This window comes from Anomalospiza imberbis, chromosome 16, assembly GCF_031753505.1.
Source record: "Anomalospiza imberbis isolate Cuckoo-Finch-1a 21T00152 chromosome 16, ASM3175350v1, whole genome shotgun sequence".
Classification (NCBI taxonomy): domain Eukaryota; kingdom Metazoa; phylum Chordata; class Aves; order Passeriformes; family Viduidae; genus Anomalospiza; species Anomalospiza imberbis.
The window spans coordinates 14,255,878-14,273,315 of NC_089696.1; the positions used below are offsets into that span (position 1 = coordinate 14,255,878).

General features: G+C 51.3%; 1 protein-coding gene across 3 annotated transcripts in view; it reads right to left on the bottom strand.

The window, feature by feature from the left end:
• PEMT (phosphatidylethanolamine N-methyltransferase) overlaps positions 1-17,438 on the bottom strand; it is a 42,556-nt gene continuing 25,118 nt past the window's right edge. For all 3 annotated transcript variants that reach the window (XM_068207209.1, XM_068207207.1, XM_068207208.1), the window contains exons 4-8: positions 11,871-12,016; positions 7,281-7,392; positions 3,232-3,306; positions 2,402-2,462; positions 1-1,700 (exon numbers count right to left, since the gene is read on the bottom strand). In XM_068207209.1, the coding sequence (XP_068063310.1) occupies positions 2,408-2,462; positions 3,232-3,306; positions 7,281-7,392; positions 11,871-12,016 (388 nt within the window). In that variant the 3' untranslated portion in view covers positions 1-1,700; positions 2,402-2,407. The remainder of the gene's footprint in view (positions 1,701-2,401; positions 2,463-3,231; positions 3,307-7,280; positions 7,393-11,870; positions 12,017-17,438) is intronic.

Below are 17,438 nucleotides of genomic sequence, written 5' to 3' on the forward strand. Positions count from 1 at the left end.
TTATCACCAAATCCAAGTTTATTGACATCAGAGACTTTGAGCCAGGACTGGCAACTCTGACATAAATTGTCTGAATAATGCAATGTATCCTCTCCTCGATGGTTGCTATGGGTACTGGGCCAGTTTAGCCTCCCTCTATAAACATTAGTTGTGAAGGGAATGTGGAAACTTATCTAAAAATAAAATACTATGCCCAAATCTTTGAGAAGAAGGTGGTTGAGATGGCAATAAAAAATAAATCTATGTGTAATGGTTCTGAAGTGATGAAACACAAACACAGCATTTGTGAGCCCTTCCACAGGAAATGGAGGCCAGACTGAAAAGAGACCAACACTTTTAATTCTGCTGAGCAATGCCTGGAGGGTGAGTTAATTACAATGTGTAAAAGCAAAAGGAAATGGAACTGTTTCACGGAGGTGACACTGAGAAGAGGGAGGACCCTCTGTGGAGGGGACAGTGTGATGTTGAGATGTGGTGCCACATTCCAGTGCCCGCGCAGAGCCGGCAGCAGCACAGCTCCCTTCTCCAGCACCTGCTCGTCTGGTCATTTACAGTTTATTTCTCAAACTGTTCTGGGAATCTGTGAAAACAGGGCTGGAGCATCACCTCTGGAATCTTTCTGTTCAAGGCAGGATTCAGCACTAGACAATTTTGGGACAGGCTGGTGGCAGGGGCGGAGGGGCACATCTGTACCTGGCTGCTGCACGGTGGGTGTGGAAGGCAGAAACAAACCTTTCCCTCTCCTCCCTCCCTCCCACTGCCCCTGCAAGACGGTGGAAAACAGCTGGAAGGCACTGGGTGGTGGGAAAGGCAGCAGGACCCTCATGTGGACCCAGGGAAAAGGAGGGGCTGGGCATCAACGTGGCCAGGGGTGGGGTATCTGTGAAGTGCAGACAGGGATTGACTCTTCCCCCGGGTCTTCTCCATGCTGGGGCTTCCCCACAGGACAGCTGCCATCCCTCCATGCCACTGGGGTGTGCTTTAGGTCATACATTCTCACTCCTGTACTTTTCAGTCACTTTTCTCAGAGCCTTTGCAATAGTGTGGAGATGCTGCAGGGCTCTGCACGGGTGGGAAATGCAGCTCTGGATGGGGAGGTTCCTTTCCCAAAAAAGAAGGGGCTGGTTTTTGGGTTTGCAGCAGGTTTTGCTGTTGTTGAGCTCACAACATCTTCCCCATCTGTGTTTGAATCCTCAGGGGCTCCTGAGCTCTCTCCATTGCTGGACCTGAGCTTTGTCTGCTTCTCGTGGCTCTGAGGCTGAACCTTCAGATGATCTTCAGGATCAGCTGGAGCTGGTGCTTCCATATGCTCAGAGCCCACTTAAGAAAGGCCCCCGGTGTTTCCATCATTACTTTGCTTTCTCTCCAGTCCAAAGGGAATTCCTTTTTGCCTGCAGATCTCCAGTAATTGGTGTGGGAGAAGAGGTGGGCAGGTCCCACCCTGTGGAACTCCCGGGAGAGCATCGGGAGCTGCAGTGACCTGGACAGAGCCCTGGGGACAGGGACCTCCATCTCCCACGGGCTGTGGCAAGAGGCTGCCACCACGCTCAGGCTGTTCTCTGGTCACTTCCAGTGCTGCAGGGAGCTCAGTCGGCTCATTAAGGGTTGCAGGGTTAATTAGTAGGATACATCTCAGTAGGAAAATGGGCAAATCAGACAGTGTGGGGACCGGAGAGGCACGAGGTACCCCAGAGAGTGCCCTGCAAAAGGCAAAGGGACAAGCGTCCATTGGGACCTCACTGGTGCCACAGCAGCTCTGTCACAGCAGCACAGTGCTGCCAAAACCTCAGCAGAACCGTGGGATTGTCCCAGCTCTCCAAAAACCAGCAGGCAAATGCACTGGGGGTTCCAAGATGGCAATGAACCCCCAGGAAAGGAGCCTGGCCAGGAGCTTGTGCTGTTGGAGAAGCTTTTGGTCCCCCAAACAAGCCTGGGCTGAGGTTTTAGGGTGAGCCCACTGGCAGAAATGTTCCTGGCTGAGGCAAGGAGCAGCTGGAGCAGGGAGGCCTGATTTCCCTGAGGGATGAGCAGGCACACATGCCCTCTCACACCATCCCTGCCACTCTCTGGAGCACCTGCCATGGCCAATAGCTGTATTTTTCTGCCTGATTCAGATTAAGCCTGGAGCCTTGAAGCTTCCCAGCAATTTTCCCTCGCACTGATTCTCAAGTGTATAATCAAAACAATTTGGGGGCTGCTGGTCAGGTGCCAAGAGGCGGACACAACTGCTGCTGTGAAAAGCCTCTCTGCCTGGGATTTTGCAGAGGCTTGAAGCTCAAATGCTTTGAGGAGTGTGGGAAGGGCTCTGGAGGAGCCAGGGAAGGCAGGACTGGGCTGGGCTGCTCGTTGGTGGGGGAGCCCAGCAAAGCAGCCCCTGAAATGCTCCCATCAGCAAACGTACCTGGGGCTACTTGCTCTTCACTCCCTTCTGCTTCCTCCGATAGATTTCCTCTGTGAAAGGCCTGTAGTTGGGAGGATGGGAATTTGGGGAGAGAGGGGGCAGAGATGAAAGAGAGGGGCAAAAGAAGGGAGGAAGAATTAAAATCAAGGCTACTGAGTGCTCACCTTTGGGCCTACAAAATCTGTCCTTCACAGGTGGGCACAGCCTGACTATTCCTGTGCCGTGGCAGTTCTGGCTTCAGCCTCTCTGGATTGTGGAGCACAGGACCATCCCTGTGCCGAGCAGGACAAGGCTCAGCACACACCCAGGCTCCCCCTCATGCAGATCATGGCTCTCTGCTTCTCCTCCTCCCTTGCAAATACAAAAGACCTTTCACTGCTGAAGTACAACTGCTATTTCTGGGAGTTAATTTGTGCTGCTCCATCCTGTGCTGCTGGCTGGGCTATTGTGGTGCAAAACAGCAGAGAAGCCCATCCAAGGAACTACAAAATGAAAGTGCTTCTTGTAGGGGGCTCTTCTGGAGACACAATGAGTCCTCTCACTGCCTTCCTTATTGTTCTTCTATAGACAGAATTTGGCACCCAAAAGGAAAAAAAGGCCTCATTTTGATAAAAATAAAAAAACGCACAAATATTCCCAGAAGTCAGCAAATAGCTTCAGAGTGGAATCTGCCCATTATCAAAACAATTGAAAAAAATCCTCTGTTTTCATTCTTCCCCGCTGAATTAATTGGAAAAAAACCCATCTCTACTTGTGCAGTTCTCTGAAACCTCGAGAGTTAAAGCTGGTAGAAATAATTAGAAGCTCTCCAGTTCTGCACAGCTACTCACCCCTCGTACAGCACAGCGATTGTGTAGGAAATTGCCACTACAGCTGTCAGCAAAAGGCCAGCTGGGCTGGCGTGCCTGTTTTGAAAGAGAAGGAAAAGATCAGGTAAGTACATGGGCTTATGCAAGACCTGGTTGAGAAAGTGAAATGAGACACTGGGCTGCAGAGAGCTCTCACTCGCTCATTAAACAGAAGGAAACAAAAGGGTTGGGTTTTTTTTTGTGCTTAATGTTAACTGTCTTAGACGGATGTTACTTGGCAAAGGCTCTTCCCCAGCCTACTTCAGCGACTTCTTTTAAGCCTGATCCCTGCACGTCTCTGCTATGAGAGCTCCTGCTTTGATGCTAAATCCTGAGATGATGGGGATGTTTAAGGGCTGAGCAGCTGCTGACACACGGCTGCAGCTCCCAGCCCATGCTCTGAGGGAAATGCCTGATGTCCCAAAAAGGTGGGCCACCCAGGGTACAGGGGACACCAGGCAGCCAGAGCAGTGTATGGCATCGTGGCCATCCAAGTGGTGGCTCAGCCAGTGCAGGGATGGGGATGGAAAGGGATGGGAAGGTCCATTCCTGCCCTGGGAAGGGTGCTGGGGTGGGTGCTGCACTGGGGCTGGGTGCTGGGTTCACTTTTAAACCCATTTCAAGGTGTTTCAGGAATGTGTCCTCCAGCCAGATGTCACCAGGCACAGCACGGGGCACCGATGCCACCACTGCTCCTCACTGGCTGGCTGTGGGGAGAGATGACCAAGAACTGAGGGTAAAATGGAGATGGCTGCTCCTTTTAGCAGAGGCCATAGCTTTGGCACCAAAAATCCTCATCACCTCCTGCTCCAGAGAGAGATGTCATAAAATTGTAGAATCACAGAATGGTTTCAGCTGGAAAGGATCTCAAACTTCATCTCATCCCATCCCTGCCATGGGCAAGGACACCTTCCACAATCCCAGCCTGCTCCAAACCCTGTCCAGCTGGCCTTGCACATTTCCCCACCAAGGACCAGCTAAATATTTGCTGACAGCCAGCTCTCATCCCTCTCAGAGCTGCCACCAGCAATTAAAGGCAATCACCAGTGTCCTAATTAAGGGGGACAATTAAGATTAGCTTTAAAGTTTCTTTCAACCCAAGCCATTCTGTGATTTTATGAGGATAAACATCCCACAAGCCTGGTGCAAGGTGACTCGTGCTGCTGGGAAAACACACCTGCAGAGAGAGACTGAACTACCTAGACCTCATACTGGAGCCACTTTCAGGTACCACCCAGCCTCAGCAGTCCCTGGAGAGGCACCCACAAATCTCCATTTTTTCACCATTTTCATTCTGCAATAACTTTTTCCCTCATTAGAAAGCTTCAGGCAACTTCCTTCTCTCCCAAGCCCCTGCTATTACATGCTTAGTCATGTCTCCTTCTTGATTCCTATCAGAGAGAACAAATTTACATGATTGTTTGTTGACAGCAAGACCTCTAATTGCATCATTTGGCTGCAGCTCCAGCTCTGATTTACACAGGCTGTTGCTGTGAGTTAGAACACTTCCCTACCAGAGGCACACAAAGCTGTCCCCACACACTGAATGCTCCATTTGTCTGGCAGGAGAAATGAGGCTGCTCAGCACAGGTGATGAGCAGCATTTGGGTGAACTGTTCTGTCCTCTTACGAGTTTGACCTACATATTGGGCCACATCTGATTGCAGCAGTGATGACGAGTCAGTCAGGAAGGTTTTGTTTTCCTGCTAGGACTTTTTTTTTGGGCAGGAAGTCTGTCTGTCCCCAGCCTTGCTGCAGCTCCCCATGGCTGTGGGTTGTCACTTGATGCTTTTAAGGCTGGACTGGAGTCAGAGGAGAGGCTGGTTGATGTGATGTGTTTTCATCCCTTATGGAAGAGAAAGGATCAATCCTTTGGGTTCTGATACCATGGTAAGAAGTGTGATGCATCCCCAAGAGAGAACAAATGTGCTCTGTGTTTTAGGTCTGGCCAGAATCAGACACCTGGAGGATTCCTCCAGCATCCCTCCTGCTGCCACCAGGATGGGACATCAGCTCTGGCCTCTGAGGGCAGACACCTGACATCTTCTGAAAGCCCTGGAACCTTAGGAGAAAGTGTGGACCTCCCAAAAAATCAGCCAATGGAGGTTGTCCAGAGAAGGGAACAGAGCTGGGGATGGGTCTGGAGCACCAGCAGCACCTGAGGCTGGGGGAGCCTCAGCCCTGAGAAAAGGAGGCTCGGGGGGAACCTTTTCACTCTCTCCAACTCCCTGGCAGAAGGGTGAAGCCAGGGATACAAGCAACAGAAAAAGAGGAAATGGCCTCAAGGTGCCCCACAGGAGGTTTAGGTTGGATAATGGGAAAATTTCTTCCCTGGAAGTGCTGTCAAGCCTTGGGACAGCTACACAGGACAGTGGTGGTCACCATCCCTGGAGGGATCTAAAAGCCATGTGAACGTGGCATTTGGGGCCACGTTTTAGTGCTGATCATGGCAGAGCTGGGTTAATGCTTGGACTCGATGATCTTATAATTCTTTTCCAACCTAAATGATTCTGTGACTGTATGAACTGAGGTCCCAGGGAAGAGAAACAGCCAAAAGCACCGTGAGAAGGCTTGTGCTGAGCTTCCCCCAGGCAGGTGGGTGGTGTCTTGGTGCCACTCTGCACAGCTCCAGCAATTTGTTCACAGCAATTATTTGTCACGCCTGGCTGCCCTTAATGGTGGCAGCCTTTTAACGAGAAAAAAGAGGCAATCACTGCTGTCCTGAGCTGCTTGGAGCAGCTCTTGCCCAGAATTGTGGTGGAAGAGCACAATGAGAGGGGTGAAGAAGGGATTCTGCGACAGAAAGAGCTCAGGAGGTTTCAGTGGCTTCTGCAAAGGTTTTAGGAAATAGTTTGATGCTGATTTTAAAACAAATAAAGATCTCCTTATAATTCCTCCTGGCCAAATCCCTACTTCTGTACTGCTGTGGGGGTCGTGGTGTGGTGTGGTGTGGGGGAACTCATCCTGACCCAGCTCTGCCCCACTTCCCACAGCAACATAAACATGTCCATGGTGCTGCTGCAGACCCAGTGGCCAACTCTCGTGCCCAGCACTGCCTCCCTTTGGCATTTAAATCCTGCACCATTTCCCAGGATTTCAACCCCATCCAGGGCCATGGCTCTGCCAGGAAGGGAAACAGCCTCATGCACCCAACCCTGACAGCACTGGGGGGGATTTCAAGTGCAGAACTAACAGCAACAAGGCTCAGTGGAGACAGGAAAGAAACCATCAGCTTTACTTATTACCAGGGGCTGCACACATGGGTGAAAAAATGACCAGAATGTGGCAAAGCACTTCATTTTTTCCACCCAGGCAGAGGAGAGGTGGTCACAGTCAGGAGCACCAGTGCAAAATACCCAGTGATAACAGCCTGCAACACTCCATGGCCTCCTGAAGTAACACAGCCAGGGTTTTTTTTTTTCCCCTCCTGTGCAAATAAATAAAATGTGATATTAAATGAAAACCACATCAAACTTGTTACACTGAATAGAGTATATTGCTCATTTGCTGCTAAATTACAGCCTATTCATTTCCTCCTAAGCAGGCTATTAAGCTGTGTTGTATCACACAAGGAGTGTTTCGGAAGTGTTTTCACCGTGGGCTGGGGGAAAGGGTGGCTTGGCTTGTTTTGCTTTTTTCAGAGTAATTGCAGGGTCACACTGCTCCCCAGTACCAGTGCCCTGCCCCTGCCGAGTGACACCCTGCATGAATTTGGCCCTGACTGTTGATTTTTCCACGTGCAGAGCCTGCCAAGGACCTCGTTCAGCTGCAGAGCATTTGCTGATGCCTCCTCTCCCCCAGCACTTGGCCGCTATTTATTTTTTTACAACAAATTCTGCAAGTGTTTTCAGACAGCACAAGATTTTCCACGCACAAAAATAGCCAGGGAGCCAGAAGTCAGGGCAGGCTGCACTTTCTCTGCCATCACAGAGTGTCTTTTTGGCCCCAAATGCACCGTGGCACCTCATGCTCTGCCAAGAGACCCCACACTGACCCTACAACCAGAGGTGTTTGTAGGGGCACGTACTCACATGAGGGACCAGCCCAGGTAGATGGCTGTGCTGCCCCAGTACATGGGATTATCCAGGATGCTGAAGGGGAAGCTGGTCACTTTTTCCTCCATCAGGATGCCAAAGTAATCACCTAAGAGCAAGCAGAGAGCTTCTGGTTAGGCTCCATGAAATTGGGAGTCATGGGGGGGCTTTGGCACACTGATACCCTCCCTGTGCCACAGGGTATCCCTGGCAGGGATTCACAGCAAAGGGTTTCAGCACTGACTTCCAGGCTGAGGAAACAGCAACAAATAAGTTGTTTGTTTACTCTGTGTCTATCAGCTTTTCCAGGAATGGCTCTTTGCCCACGAGGAAAGTTCCTGCATTGCAATGAGGCTGTGGCAGCCACGTCCCTCATCAGGACACAGCTCTCCAGGTCCCAACTGGTTAATTCTGGTTTTCTCATTTGTAAAATTGCCTGTCAAATGCCACTCCACAAGGGAGAAAGTGCATGGGATCAAATCCATTTAATGTGATAATAAACCCAGTGCTGTGTAATGGTGTTTGGAGCTGTTTTTCATCATGACCACCACAACCAAATGCCCTCATCTATAATGTCACCCTTATCTCATAGCTCAGAGAATTTCTCAGAATTTCAGAAAATAGCACCTCTGCCTACAAAACACTCAGTTGTTGGCACAATGATGATGACGATAATGGGTGATTGTCATCTGTAATGAGGAAAGCTTTCAGAACTGCCAGCATCCAACCAGCTTCCCATCTACCTTGGAGCAATCCTTCCACCCTCCTGAAAAGAGCTTGGGAAAGAAATGACAAGGAGATGTGCAGCTCGTGGGCAACATTTCAGAGGGGTAAAGGGCCAGCATGCAGATCTCTGGTTCTGTTGGTCTTACAAGTGAGACCACGAAGCACCACATCTACATGACTTTTAAATCCCTCCACTGCCCTGGAGGGATTGACAACCCCTTTGGTGAAGAATTTTTTCCTGACATCAAATGTAAACATCCCCTGGTACAACTTGAGGTCATTTCCTCTTGCCCTGTCCCTTGTTGCCTGCGAGCAGAGCCTGACCCCTCTCTGGCTGCACCCTCCTGTCACGGAGTTGTGGAGAGCCAAAAGGCTCCCCCTGAACCTCCTTTTCTGCAGGCTGAGCCCACCCCAGCTCTTTCAGCTATTCCTGGTGCTGCAGCCCCTTGCCCAGCTCTGTTCCCTTCTGCCCACTGCACCATCCATGCTGCCAGCCCACTGATCCGTGAGGAGCAGCCTGTCCCTCAGCCCAGGGCACTGCCACCACCCCGGGCTGAGCTCCCAGCTTTGCTGCCAGCCCCTTCCCTGACCTTGGGCCAGTCTCCTCTGTCCCTCCAAGTGCTATTGTGCACTGATCATAACATCAGTCTTTCTTAGAGCACAGAGGGTGGTGAGGATTAATGTATGGTGAGAAAGTGCTCACAAATCCAGATGAAAGGCATTACAGGAGTGCAAACTATTCAAGGTTATTATTATTACCTGGATCGTAGTGTTATTTCTTTGACCTCACATGGTGCTAAAACATTTATTTCTAAGGATAAACAGCCCCTGCCCAATTACACAATGCTTTTGGGTTTTAACTGCAGGCCACTAAGTGAGATAATTGCCTTGTATTCATACTATATGTTCTCACAGTTACTTGGCAATACATCTCTGAGATTGTTCTGGTAGAAAGAACACACCACCCCCTGCCACAGCCCATTTCTGTGCTTTCTTATGTGTCAAAATGCTTCATTTTCCCCTGCCCGCCCTCACCCTTGAGCTGAACACCTCATTCCCCACACGGCACTGGCACTGAGGAGGTTCACACAAAGCCTTGGGTCCGTGGGGCTGGCAGGAGCTTATCTGTGCCCAGCACTGCTGGGGCTGTGCAACCCTCCAGGCAGGCTCCCCACGAGCAGGAGCACACAGGCAGCTCCCCAGGAGCTTTTCCAGTGTAATCTCTGCCTCTAAACCTGCACAGGTCAATGAGCATGACCACCAGAGAGGTGGTTTCTATGTGTTTATGTTCAGAGAGGTGCTCAGGGACAGGTCTGTGTGTTGTGCTGCACAGCATCACCCTGGGCATCTCCTGTGCCTCCGCTGAGCCCTCAAATCAGGAATCAGCTCCTTGCCAAGCTGAGGCACTTTGGCACCTAATTGGAGCTATTTTTTGCTGGAGGTTTGTGCAGCCATCTCACTGCTCAGGGTGGGATCACAGCAGCAAAAAGCCGTTCAGGGCACTCTGCAAGGTCCCCCAGAATGCCTGGAGCCTGACCTGGGCTGGAGCACCACCTCTGCTTCACCCCGAAGAGTTGTCGGCTTCTCCAGGCCCAGCCACAGACTTTGGTCAAGTCAGATTGACTTGAAATCTCGGTGAGTGCTGGAAGAAATGTCACTGGGGTATGAGGCAGATGGGCTCAGACAGGCAAAGCAGCCTCTCCACATCCTCAGCCTTGAGATAAGCCCAGCCCTCATCACTGTTTTTTGGGAAACGGGGCAAAAAAGGAGGGTGCTGAAGTGATGCTGAAGTGATGCCTGAATCCCAGTGAGGGCACAGCATGGAGACAGGGCACCAGGGATGGCTCTGCCAGGGAGAGGGGCCACATCCAGCTGCTGCAAACAGCATCTGGAGCTGGAGCTGCCGTGCTGGAGATGGGGTGGCACAGCCAGGCTGCTGGAGAAGGGTGACTCACACAGCTCCCACTGCACAATTTAACCCACACTAGAGAGACAAAGTGTTCTGCAGCTGCTCCGAAGCCTAAATGTGCTGTAAGGAAGGAATTCAACAGGAAGCCCTGTGCCCTGCCGGGTTCAGCTGTCACTGCTGTAGAAAAACCCACAAAGGGTCAAATCCAGCTCCAGTAATTTTTGAAGTGCCTGTTGTCAGAGGCTCTCTCAAAACTTCTCTTGAGCTCAGATGTCGACAGTGAGAAGAAGCTGAATTCTCCTCCTTGCCAAAGCAGTGCAGCCTTTTGCTATCTGGAGTCCTTGCTCCTCCTGCAGCACCAGGGCAGCACTAAAATCCTGCATGGATCTTTGAAGCACCAGTCCTGAGAGAGAATATCCCACATGAGATCCTCAGAGACCTGCAGACCCATTGTCTTTCCCTTGGCCGGGCCACAAACCACGCTGAGGGACATTCTCCATTAAGAGTTTGCTGACTTGGACTCATGGGGCTTGTGTGGAGTGGAGAAGCTGTTACCAGTCCAAGGATGGATCCTCCAGCTGGGCCATGCCTCAGTGCTGCAGAGGTCCTGAGCCAGCCTGGCTGCACTGGCATGTGCTCCTGGCACGTCCCCACCGTGACTCAGCTCTGCTCTGGTGCCTGTCATGCCTGGCTAGCAGAGAGAGCTGGTCCTTGCCGTGTCAGTCCAGGGCAGTGGTGGCAGGGAGGATGGAGCAGAAATGCCTTATATGGACCACTAGCACCCACCTCTCCGCTGCCTCGGGGGATCCAGATGTGAGGGACAGGGCCCTGTCACCTCTTACGCTGAGCCTGACTCACTTGTTTGCTTTTTCCCAGCGGTTCAAGTCCAGTGGATCCTCCTGGTCGGATGAATCAGGCTTTACGTAAACAACTCCAGATCTGGCTGAACTTCAGGAGCATTCAAGCAGCTCTTGCTGACGGGTACTCCTGTGCCTGGCCTTTCTGGACATGTCTCCACAGGCACAACATCACTTCAGGGGCTGCCGGTGATTTTGGAGGATGCTGGTGCCCGGTAGCTGAGGGACAGGGGTGTGACAGGGGGCCAGGAGTGAGGCTGCACACCAAGGGTGAGGGCACACGTTTAGGAGTGCTGAGTTCTATTTCTGGCAGCAGGATTTCGGCCAACTCAACGCATTTCTTTGCAACTCCACTTGAAACCAGGAAGGCTTATTACATCCCTCTCTTCTTTCCTAGCGACGCCACAGGAGCTAATTGAATTTGGTTTGTAAAGCACTTGCAAAAGCACAGCCTAAATGAGGTGTCAAAGCTGGGGCTGTGATTATTTCAGCCAGCAGGAGCTGCCCCTTTCCTTGGATATTTATTGTTCCTGTCTCTACTTTATTTTTATGAATTCCACACATACTGGCATGTTTTCAAAGTCAACAATGCTAAGAGAATTACGCTCTAAATGTGAAAGCAGGCACAGTGGAAAATGCCTTCTGCCATAAAGCGGGAGATAAAAGGATCTGTCAACGAACATCAGGTTTATTGCAGAGGGGAGAGCAAACAACATCCTGCTTCAGCACGTGTGATGAGCAGGTGGGTGCTCGGAGTAGGGCTGCTGGACAGCTCACACTCGCTGTGCCAGTGCCACTTGTGAGGTCTTGAATTTGGGGTCCCTTTTCTGGAGGGAAAGAGCCCCTTTTTGGGCTGGCAGGTGAGCAGCTGTACTCCAAACCTCCAGGCTCGATGCTGGAGGTGAGGGGATTTGCTGTATAAAACCACTGTGCCGTCCCCTCTGTGGTAAGAGCAGGATTGGGTCCTGCTTTGGTATCATAATGCCAAATCTAACAGCCCTGAAGGCAAGGACAAGGAAAGTCCTACAGGAGCAAGAGATCCCTGCAAGGATTAAATGCACTTTCTGGTAAAGCTGTTGGATTTTCAGTGCTTACCTAGGAATGTCCCGGTGAATCCCAGTGCTAAGAAGCTGGAGATGACAAACAAGGTCCCTACAGCCGAGATGGCCAAGCCTGAGTAGTAGGTCCAGTGGCAGTCCCAGCCCTCCAGCTTCGGCTGGCTCTTCATGGCTTCTGTGAAGCTGTTGGGGAGACAACAAGGGCTGTTAAAAGCAGCAACTCATAACTAACATCACTCGCGTCTCCCTGGGGGATGTGGAGCTTTGGGAAGCTGCTGAGGAGGTCCCCTCTTCAGATTCCTTTTTCCACTTGGGCCTACTCAACCTCCCAATGGGAGAAGCAATCAGCTGAAGACTGTGAGGAGCCAGGGCTTGATCTGGGGCAGCTATTTCTACTCACAACCCTTGCTCGCTCCTGGAAATACCAGTCCCACTGACTTGTGATACCAAATGCTTTGCCTTGTTCACCAAATCCCAGTTTTCATCCTGACTGAGAGCTCTGGGACAGACGCCCTTGAAAATGCTGGAGGCTGCGATGCCTCGGCACAGGACTCGAAGGGCTGGGAACAATTGGCTGGATTATCTCGTGCTCCCACCCCCGTTCCCCTCCATCAAAATATTTTGCAGCGTTCATGTGTTAGCCACGTGCCCAGGAGTGATTCACGGCTGGAGCCTGACAGTCAGGGGGAGGATTGGAACGGCGAAAGGAAAATCCGAGATGAGGCGTTCTCGCACAGCTCCTCCGCTCCGGGCTGGGGCAGGCATTTCGGGTCTGACCTTCCAAATACTCATTTATGATTGCAGTAATGGTGACCCCTCCCTTCAGCCCCTTGAGCTCTGCCCAGGGCAGGGCTTGGCAGGCTCAGCATCGCGCAGGGCTCCCACACGGACGCACGATGACAAAAGAGACAGTGCTGTGATTAAAAAAACACCATTAATAACACGAGGGGAGATAACAGGCCCGCAGAACTCTACACGGTGTCTCTCCACATGTTGTTGACACATGAGGTAGGAAACTTTGAGCCTTTTTTTAATGAGCACCCTGGAGGCTAAGATTCAAGTGGAATAACAGCTCTCCTGCGCCTCTGGCCACCACTGTCTGTCAGGGCCAGGAGAGTTACTCCTGCCCACAGTCCTGGGCTCCTCAGCTGCAAAGTGCTTCTGTAATGCTACCTGCAGGGCTTGGGATAGCTTTGTTCCCTGGTGTCCATCTTCCCTAAGCTCTGCAAACCTCTGGATTTTCCCTGTTGCCCAGATAAAAGCCAAGAGAGACAGTGCTGCCTACATGGCTGAAGGCCAGGCAGCTGGAAACACACCTTTCAAAGGCTTGATGGCAAGTTCATGCACCAAGCAAGCCCAGGACAATACTGAAACTCTGTGGTTTAGGAACCTGGATGATATCCTTTGTTCACTTTGAGCTTGCTCCCACTAGGCTTTTTATTGTTGAGGAGTTTTTAGGACCCCAGAACAAGACATTTAATCATCAGTTTGGATTGAAGCAAGGAAACAAAACATAGAATAAATGCATTACGCTCAGAAGTGAGCAAAACCACAGCATCGGGTGATTTGCACTCTGGAAATTACAGGGAAATTCCTTTTCCCAGGAGCCAAGCACAGACAGAGGAACAACAGCGTGGCCCCAGGCGATGTAGGCACAGTCCCCAGGGCTGGCCCTCCTCCAGTGCCCAGCACAGCTCCCTGTGCTCACCAAGCTCACACTGCCTTAGCTTAAAATCATTTCCGACGGGAAGACGCAAATCTGGCCGCGCCGTGAAGCAGCAGCAGCTGCACAACCCTTTGCATCATCTCCGGGTGTTTATTTTTAAATGGCACAAGTCTCCTCTATGAGGAAGCCAAAAAATCCATGTCCCTGCTACCAGCACTGCCTGGGTTTGGGAGGAAAGCAATCCCCCTGAAGGCATGTGCCTTTCTGCCTGAAGAATCCTGGCCTGGCTGTGCACTCAAAACACACTCTGACATCCCTGGGGATGCTCTGCAGCTCCTTCCTCACACAGAGGAGGATGTGCCTTTCACAGCATGAGGGTTTGGCTCCACATCTGGCCAGGTGTCTAGGTGACAGAGGGCACCAGTACCAGGAAAAATTTTACAGCAATTTGCTGATCCTCAGGGAGGTAAATCTGGGACAGCAATGCTGTGCTGGAACCCATGTGGATCCCAGGCATTGGCAAGGAGATAGCAAAACGGAGAGAGGTAAAGCAAGAGCAAAGCCCTCAGAGCCTGCTTCTTGCTCTGGATGAGCTGGATTCACACTCTCTCACACCCTCGGGGATGCTGATGACCTGACTCGGTCTCGGAACGTGGAACAAAGGTGGCTTCAAGAAAACAAACTGGTTGGCTTGGAATCAGCACTGGAAGTTTTGCAACCAGCACATGGTTTGGTTTGTTTTGGCAAAGCTGTCTCTCCTGCTCCAGATGATCCCATCCTTCCCTTCCATGGTCGGATAGGCCTGCATTAGTTATTCTCATCAGCATGTCCTGCTCAGCTCCCCGCTGTTTGGCTTACAGCTAGGGAGGGAGGTGTTGTACGGAGATAATGGACTGCCTTTCCCTCTAGGAATGGTTTATATCTTCCTAAACACACTCTCTATTTGCATTAAACATGATGCGCTCAGGAGTTTTCAGAATTGGTAAATAAACCTTTTAAGCATTTATGACGCTGGGCCGTGACAAGCAGCACGGAGCCATCAATTATTCCAACATCCACGAAGGTGAGGGAGCCTCCCTGGCCGTGTTTCGCCCTCCCTGGCAGGGAAGGACAAGGTTTTGGGCATTTCCCTTGCTATGGAGCCGGTCTCCTGAAGTATGACATATTTCAGTCTGTCATGAAACCAGTCCCTTCCTCCACGTGCCTCTGAGTCACGTTGGTGACAGCATTTATTTCAGGCTCACGACAAGGCAGCGGCGCAGCTCAGCATCCAAGAGGACATCAATTAGAGCCAGGCTTTGTCCCAGTACCTGGACCTGCATTCTGTGCCGAGCGGAGCGATTGCCATGGTGAGGAGCATCCATTCCTCCTGCAGCACAGGGGAGGGTGGCGAGGCTGAGACCTCCTCTGGTCACACAGGGATGCTGTCATGAGGATGGCTGTCCCCATGGCAGGGCTTGGAACATGCCCCCAGCTTTTGCAAAGGGAAAATGGAGTAATGGGGCTTCCCCTGACATCTCCCCACACTTGCCAGATTGAAGCATGATGCCAGAGGCACACATTCTCCACCAGCTGGGAAAAGCCCAAATCCTTCAACTCTGCTCTAGCCAAACTGGCAGATTTGGCTAATTCCTGGCAGGATAGGAGCAGCCAAAGCAGTAGGCATTGTTCTGCTCACCCTTCCCAAAAACAGAGAGGTGCTTGCTCAGACACTCAGAATGTCTTATCAGTATTCCATGGGATGGTTTGGGTTGGAAGGGACATTAAACATTCCAGAATGGTTTGGGTTAGAAGGGACATTAAAGCTCATCCTGTTCCAAACCCCTGACATGGGCAGGGACACCTTCCACTATCCCAGGTTGCTCCAAGCCCCACCCAACCTGGCCTTGGACACTTCCAGGGATGGGAAAGCCATGGCTTCTCTGGGCAACCGTGTTTCCTCATAAAACATTTCCTCATAAAAAGTTTCTTCCTTATACCTAGTCTGAATCTCTCCTCTTTCTGTCTGCCATATAATACACCACATGAACTGGAAAACCACTCAAAGTGGCTCTGCACTATGGGGATGGACATGTCACGCCAGTGGGTTCACAGGAAGAAAGTGGGAGTGATGGGAAATGGGCAGCAGATCCTCTGGCTGGGACATGGACAGGACGTGCAGCCAGGTTTGCACATCAGGTGCTGATTTATTCAACCAGAAAACTTAACAAGTCACACTCCGAAACAAATCCCCAAAGGCCACATGGAGCAGGAAGAAAACACAGAAATACTGTACTAAAAGAGAAGCTGAGGTTTCTAGGTCTTGTTGGGGGCATCTCCCAGTGGCCCCCACCAAGTGTATTTTGTCATCCCTCTCCTCCAAAGGAGGACAAAGACCTCATCCAGCAAACTGGGTCGCTGCAGGGAGCAGCCCAGCAGTGCTCCCTGACTGATCCCAAAAAACAGCCTGGAAACTGGGGCTGATAAGCACAATTGGAGCAGAATTGGGCCAGGGGCCAGCAGGCAGCAAGGAAGCAGCAGTGGTACAGGCAACCAGGGTTTCGGTGACAACAGCCACCACTGCAAGGTGCCACAGTCACTGTGCGGTACATCAGCCTGTCCCCCATGCTGGAGGTTTTGTTCTTCTTGGCTAAAGGAGGCAACGGGGATAAAAACCATCCGGTGGTGCCCAGCAGCACAAGCTGCAACAAAAGATCTTGTTCATTAGAAAACAGCAACCTCAACAACACCGAAATCATCCTGCCGATACCACTGGCAATTGTCAGCCCGGTCATCATCCTCACAGCTTCTTTTGCCAATAATGACTTTGCTTTTCTGACAGCACTGGGGTGCGTGTGTTATTTAGGTCAGCTGGGGGCTGTGGCAGCTTCTCCCCCTGCCTTACATATGAGCTGTGAGGTTTCCTCATCTGGATGCCGTGGGCAGGAGGTGCTGTTGGCTCCCTGGGGCTTTTCCTGAACAGGCATCAGATATTTCTGGCACTGTGGCTCAGAGGGGGCACCAGCTCTGTCAGGCCATGCTCGATTCCCATCATCAGCCTTGGTCACTTCTGCACACAGGGCCCTGTGGTTCCGGGATCGATGCCATTTACAGCACACTCATTCATGGTGCCAGCTCACAAATTTAAACAGGACTGAGCATAAGGTGAGAGGCACTACCTGGCAATGACAAACAACCCCTTTTCCGTGCAAAATCCTGTCCCAGGGCAGATTTATTTTCTTGGAAGCATCAGCTCCAAGTGAGAAATCCACACAGGAGGCAATACCCAGAGTGTGGCATCAATGCAGGACTTGATGCCAGCCTGCAGCACGAGGCCACTGAGCCACTGCCTGTGGCACTGGCTGGCACAGCCTCTGTGGGACTCACTCACACTGAGACACCCCAACAGCTGCAGGCCCCCCAGTCAAGGTGTGCACATGGATGTTGCATTTAAGCTCATTTAACCTGTGAGGAGGGAGGCTCAGAACCTCCCTCTGTACCTGCCCAAGGGTGGGGATGTGCCAGGGTGTGCCAAAGGCAGTGCAGGGGGGTTTGGAGGCAGTGCCAGTGGCTAATTGTGAATAAACTGATGCAGGGAAAGATACCAACAACGTGGTGAGGGAGGAGTGAGAGATACTGGATGCCAGTTTGGAGGACAGTGAAGGTTGTCACGTCCCATGTCACACAGATAACAGCCACAAACTGCACGCAGTTCAAAAGTTCAGGAGTTGTTTTCACAGATTAAAACCTCGGTGATGGGAGTTCCTTGCTTCTTGCAGAAAGAAACTGTTGTAATGAAAATAATCATTGCACCAAAGCAATTAAGGATGCTTGTCTTGTGCACTTGACTAAGCAGGTCCCCCCTGGTCACAGGTCAGTCTGGATTGCAAGCCAAGGCTGATAATGAAGCTGAGAGCTGGGAAGCATCAAATTGCTTAATTGAGCACAAAGACATCTCTC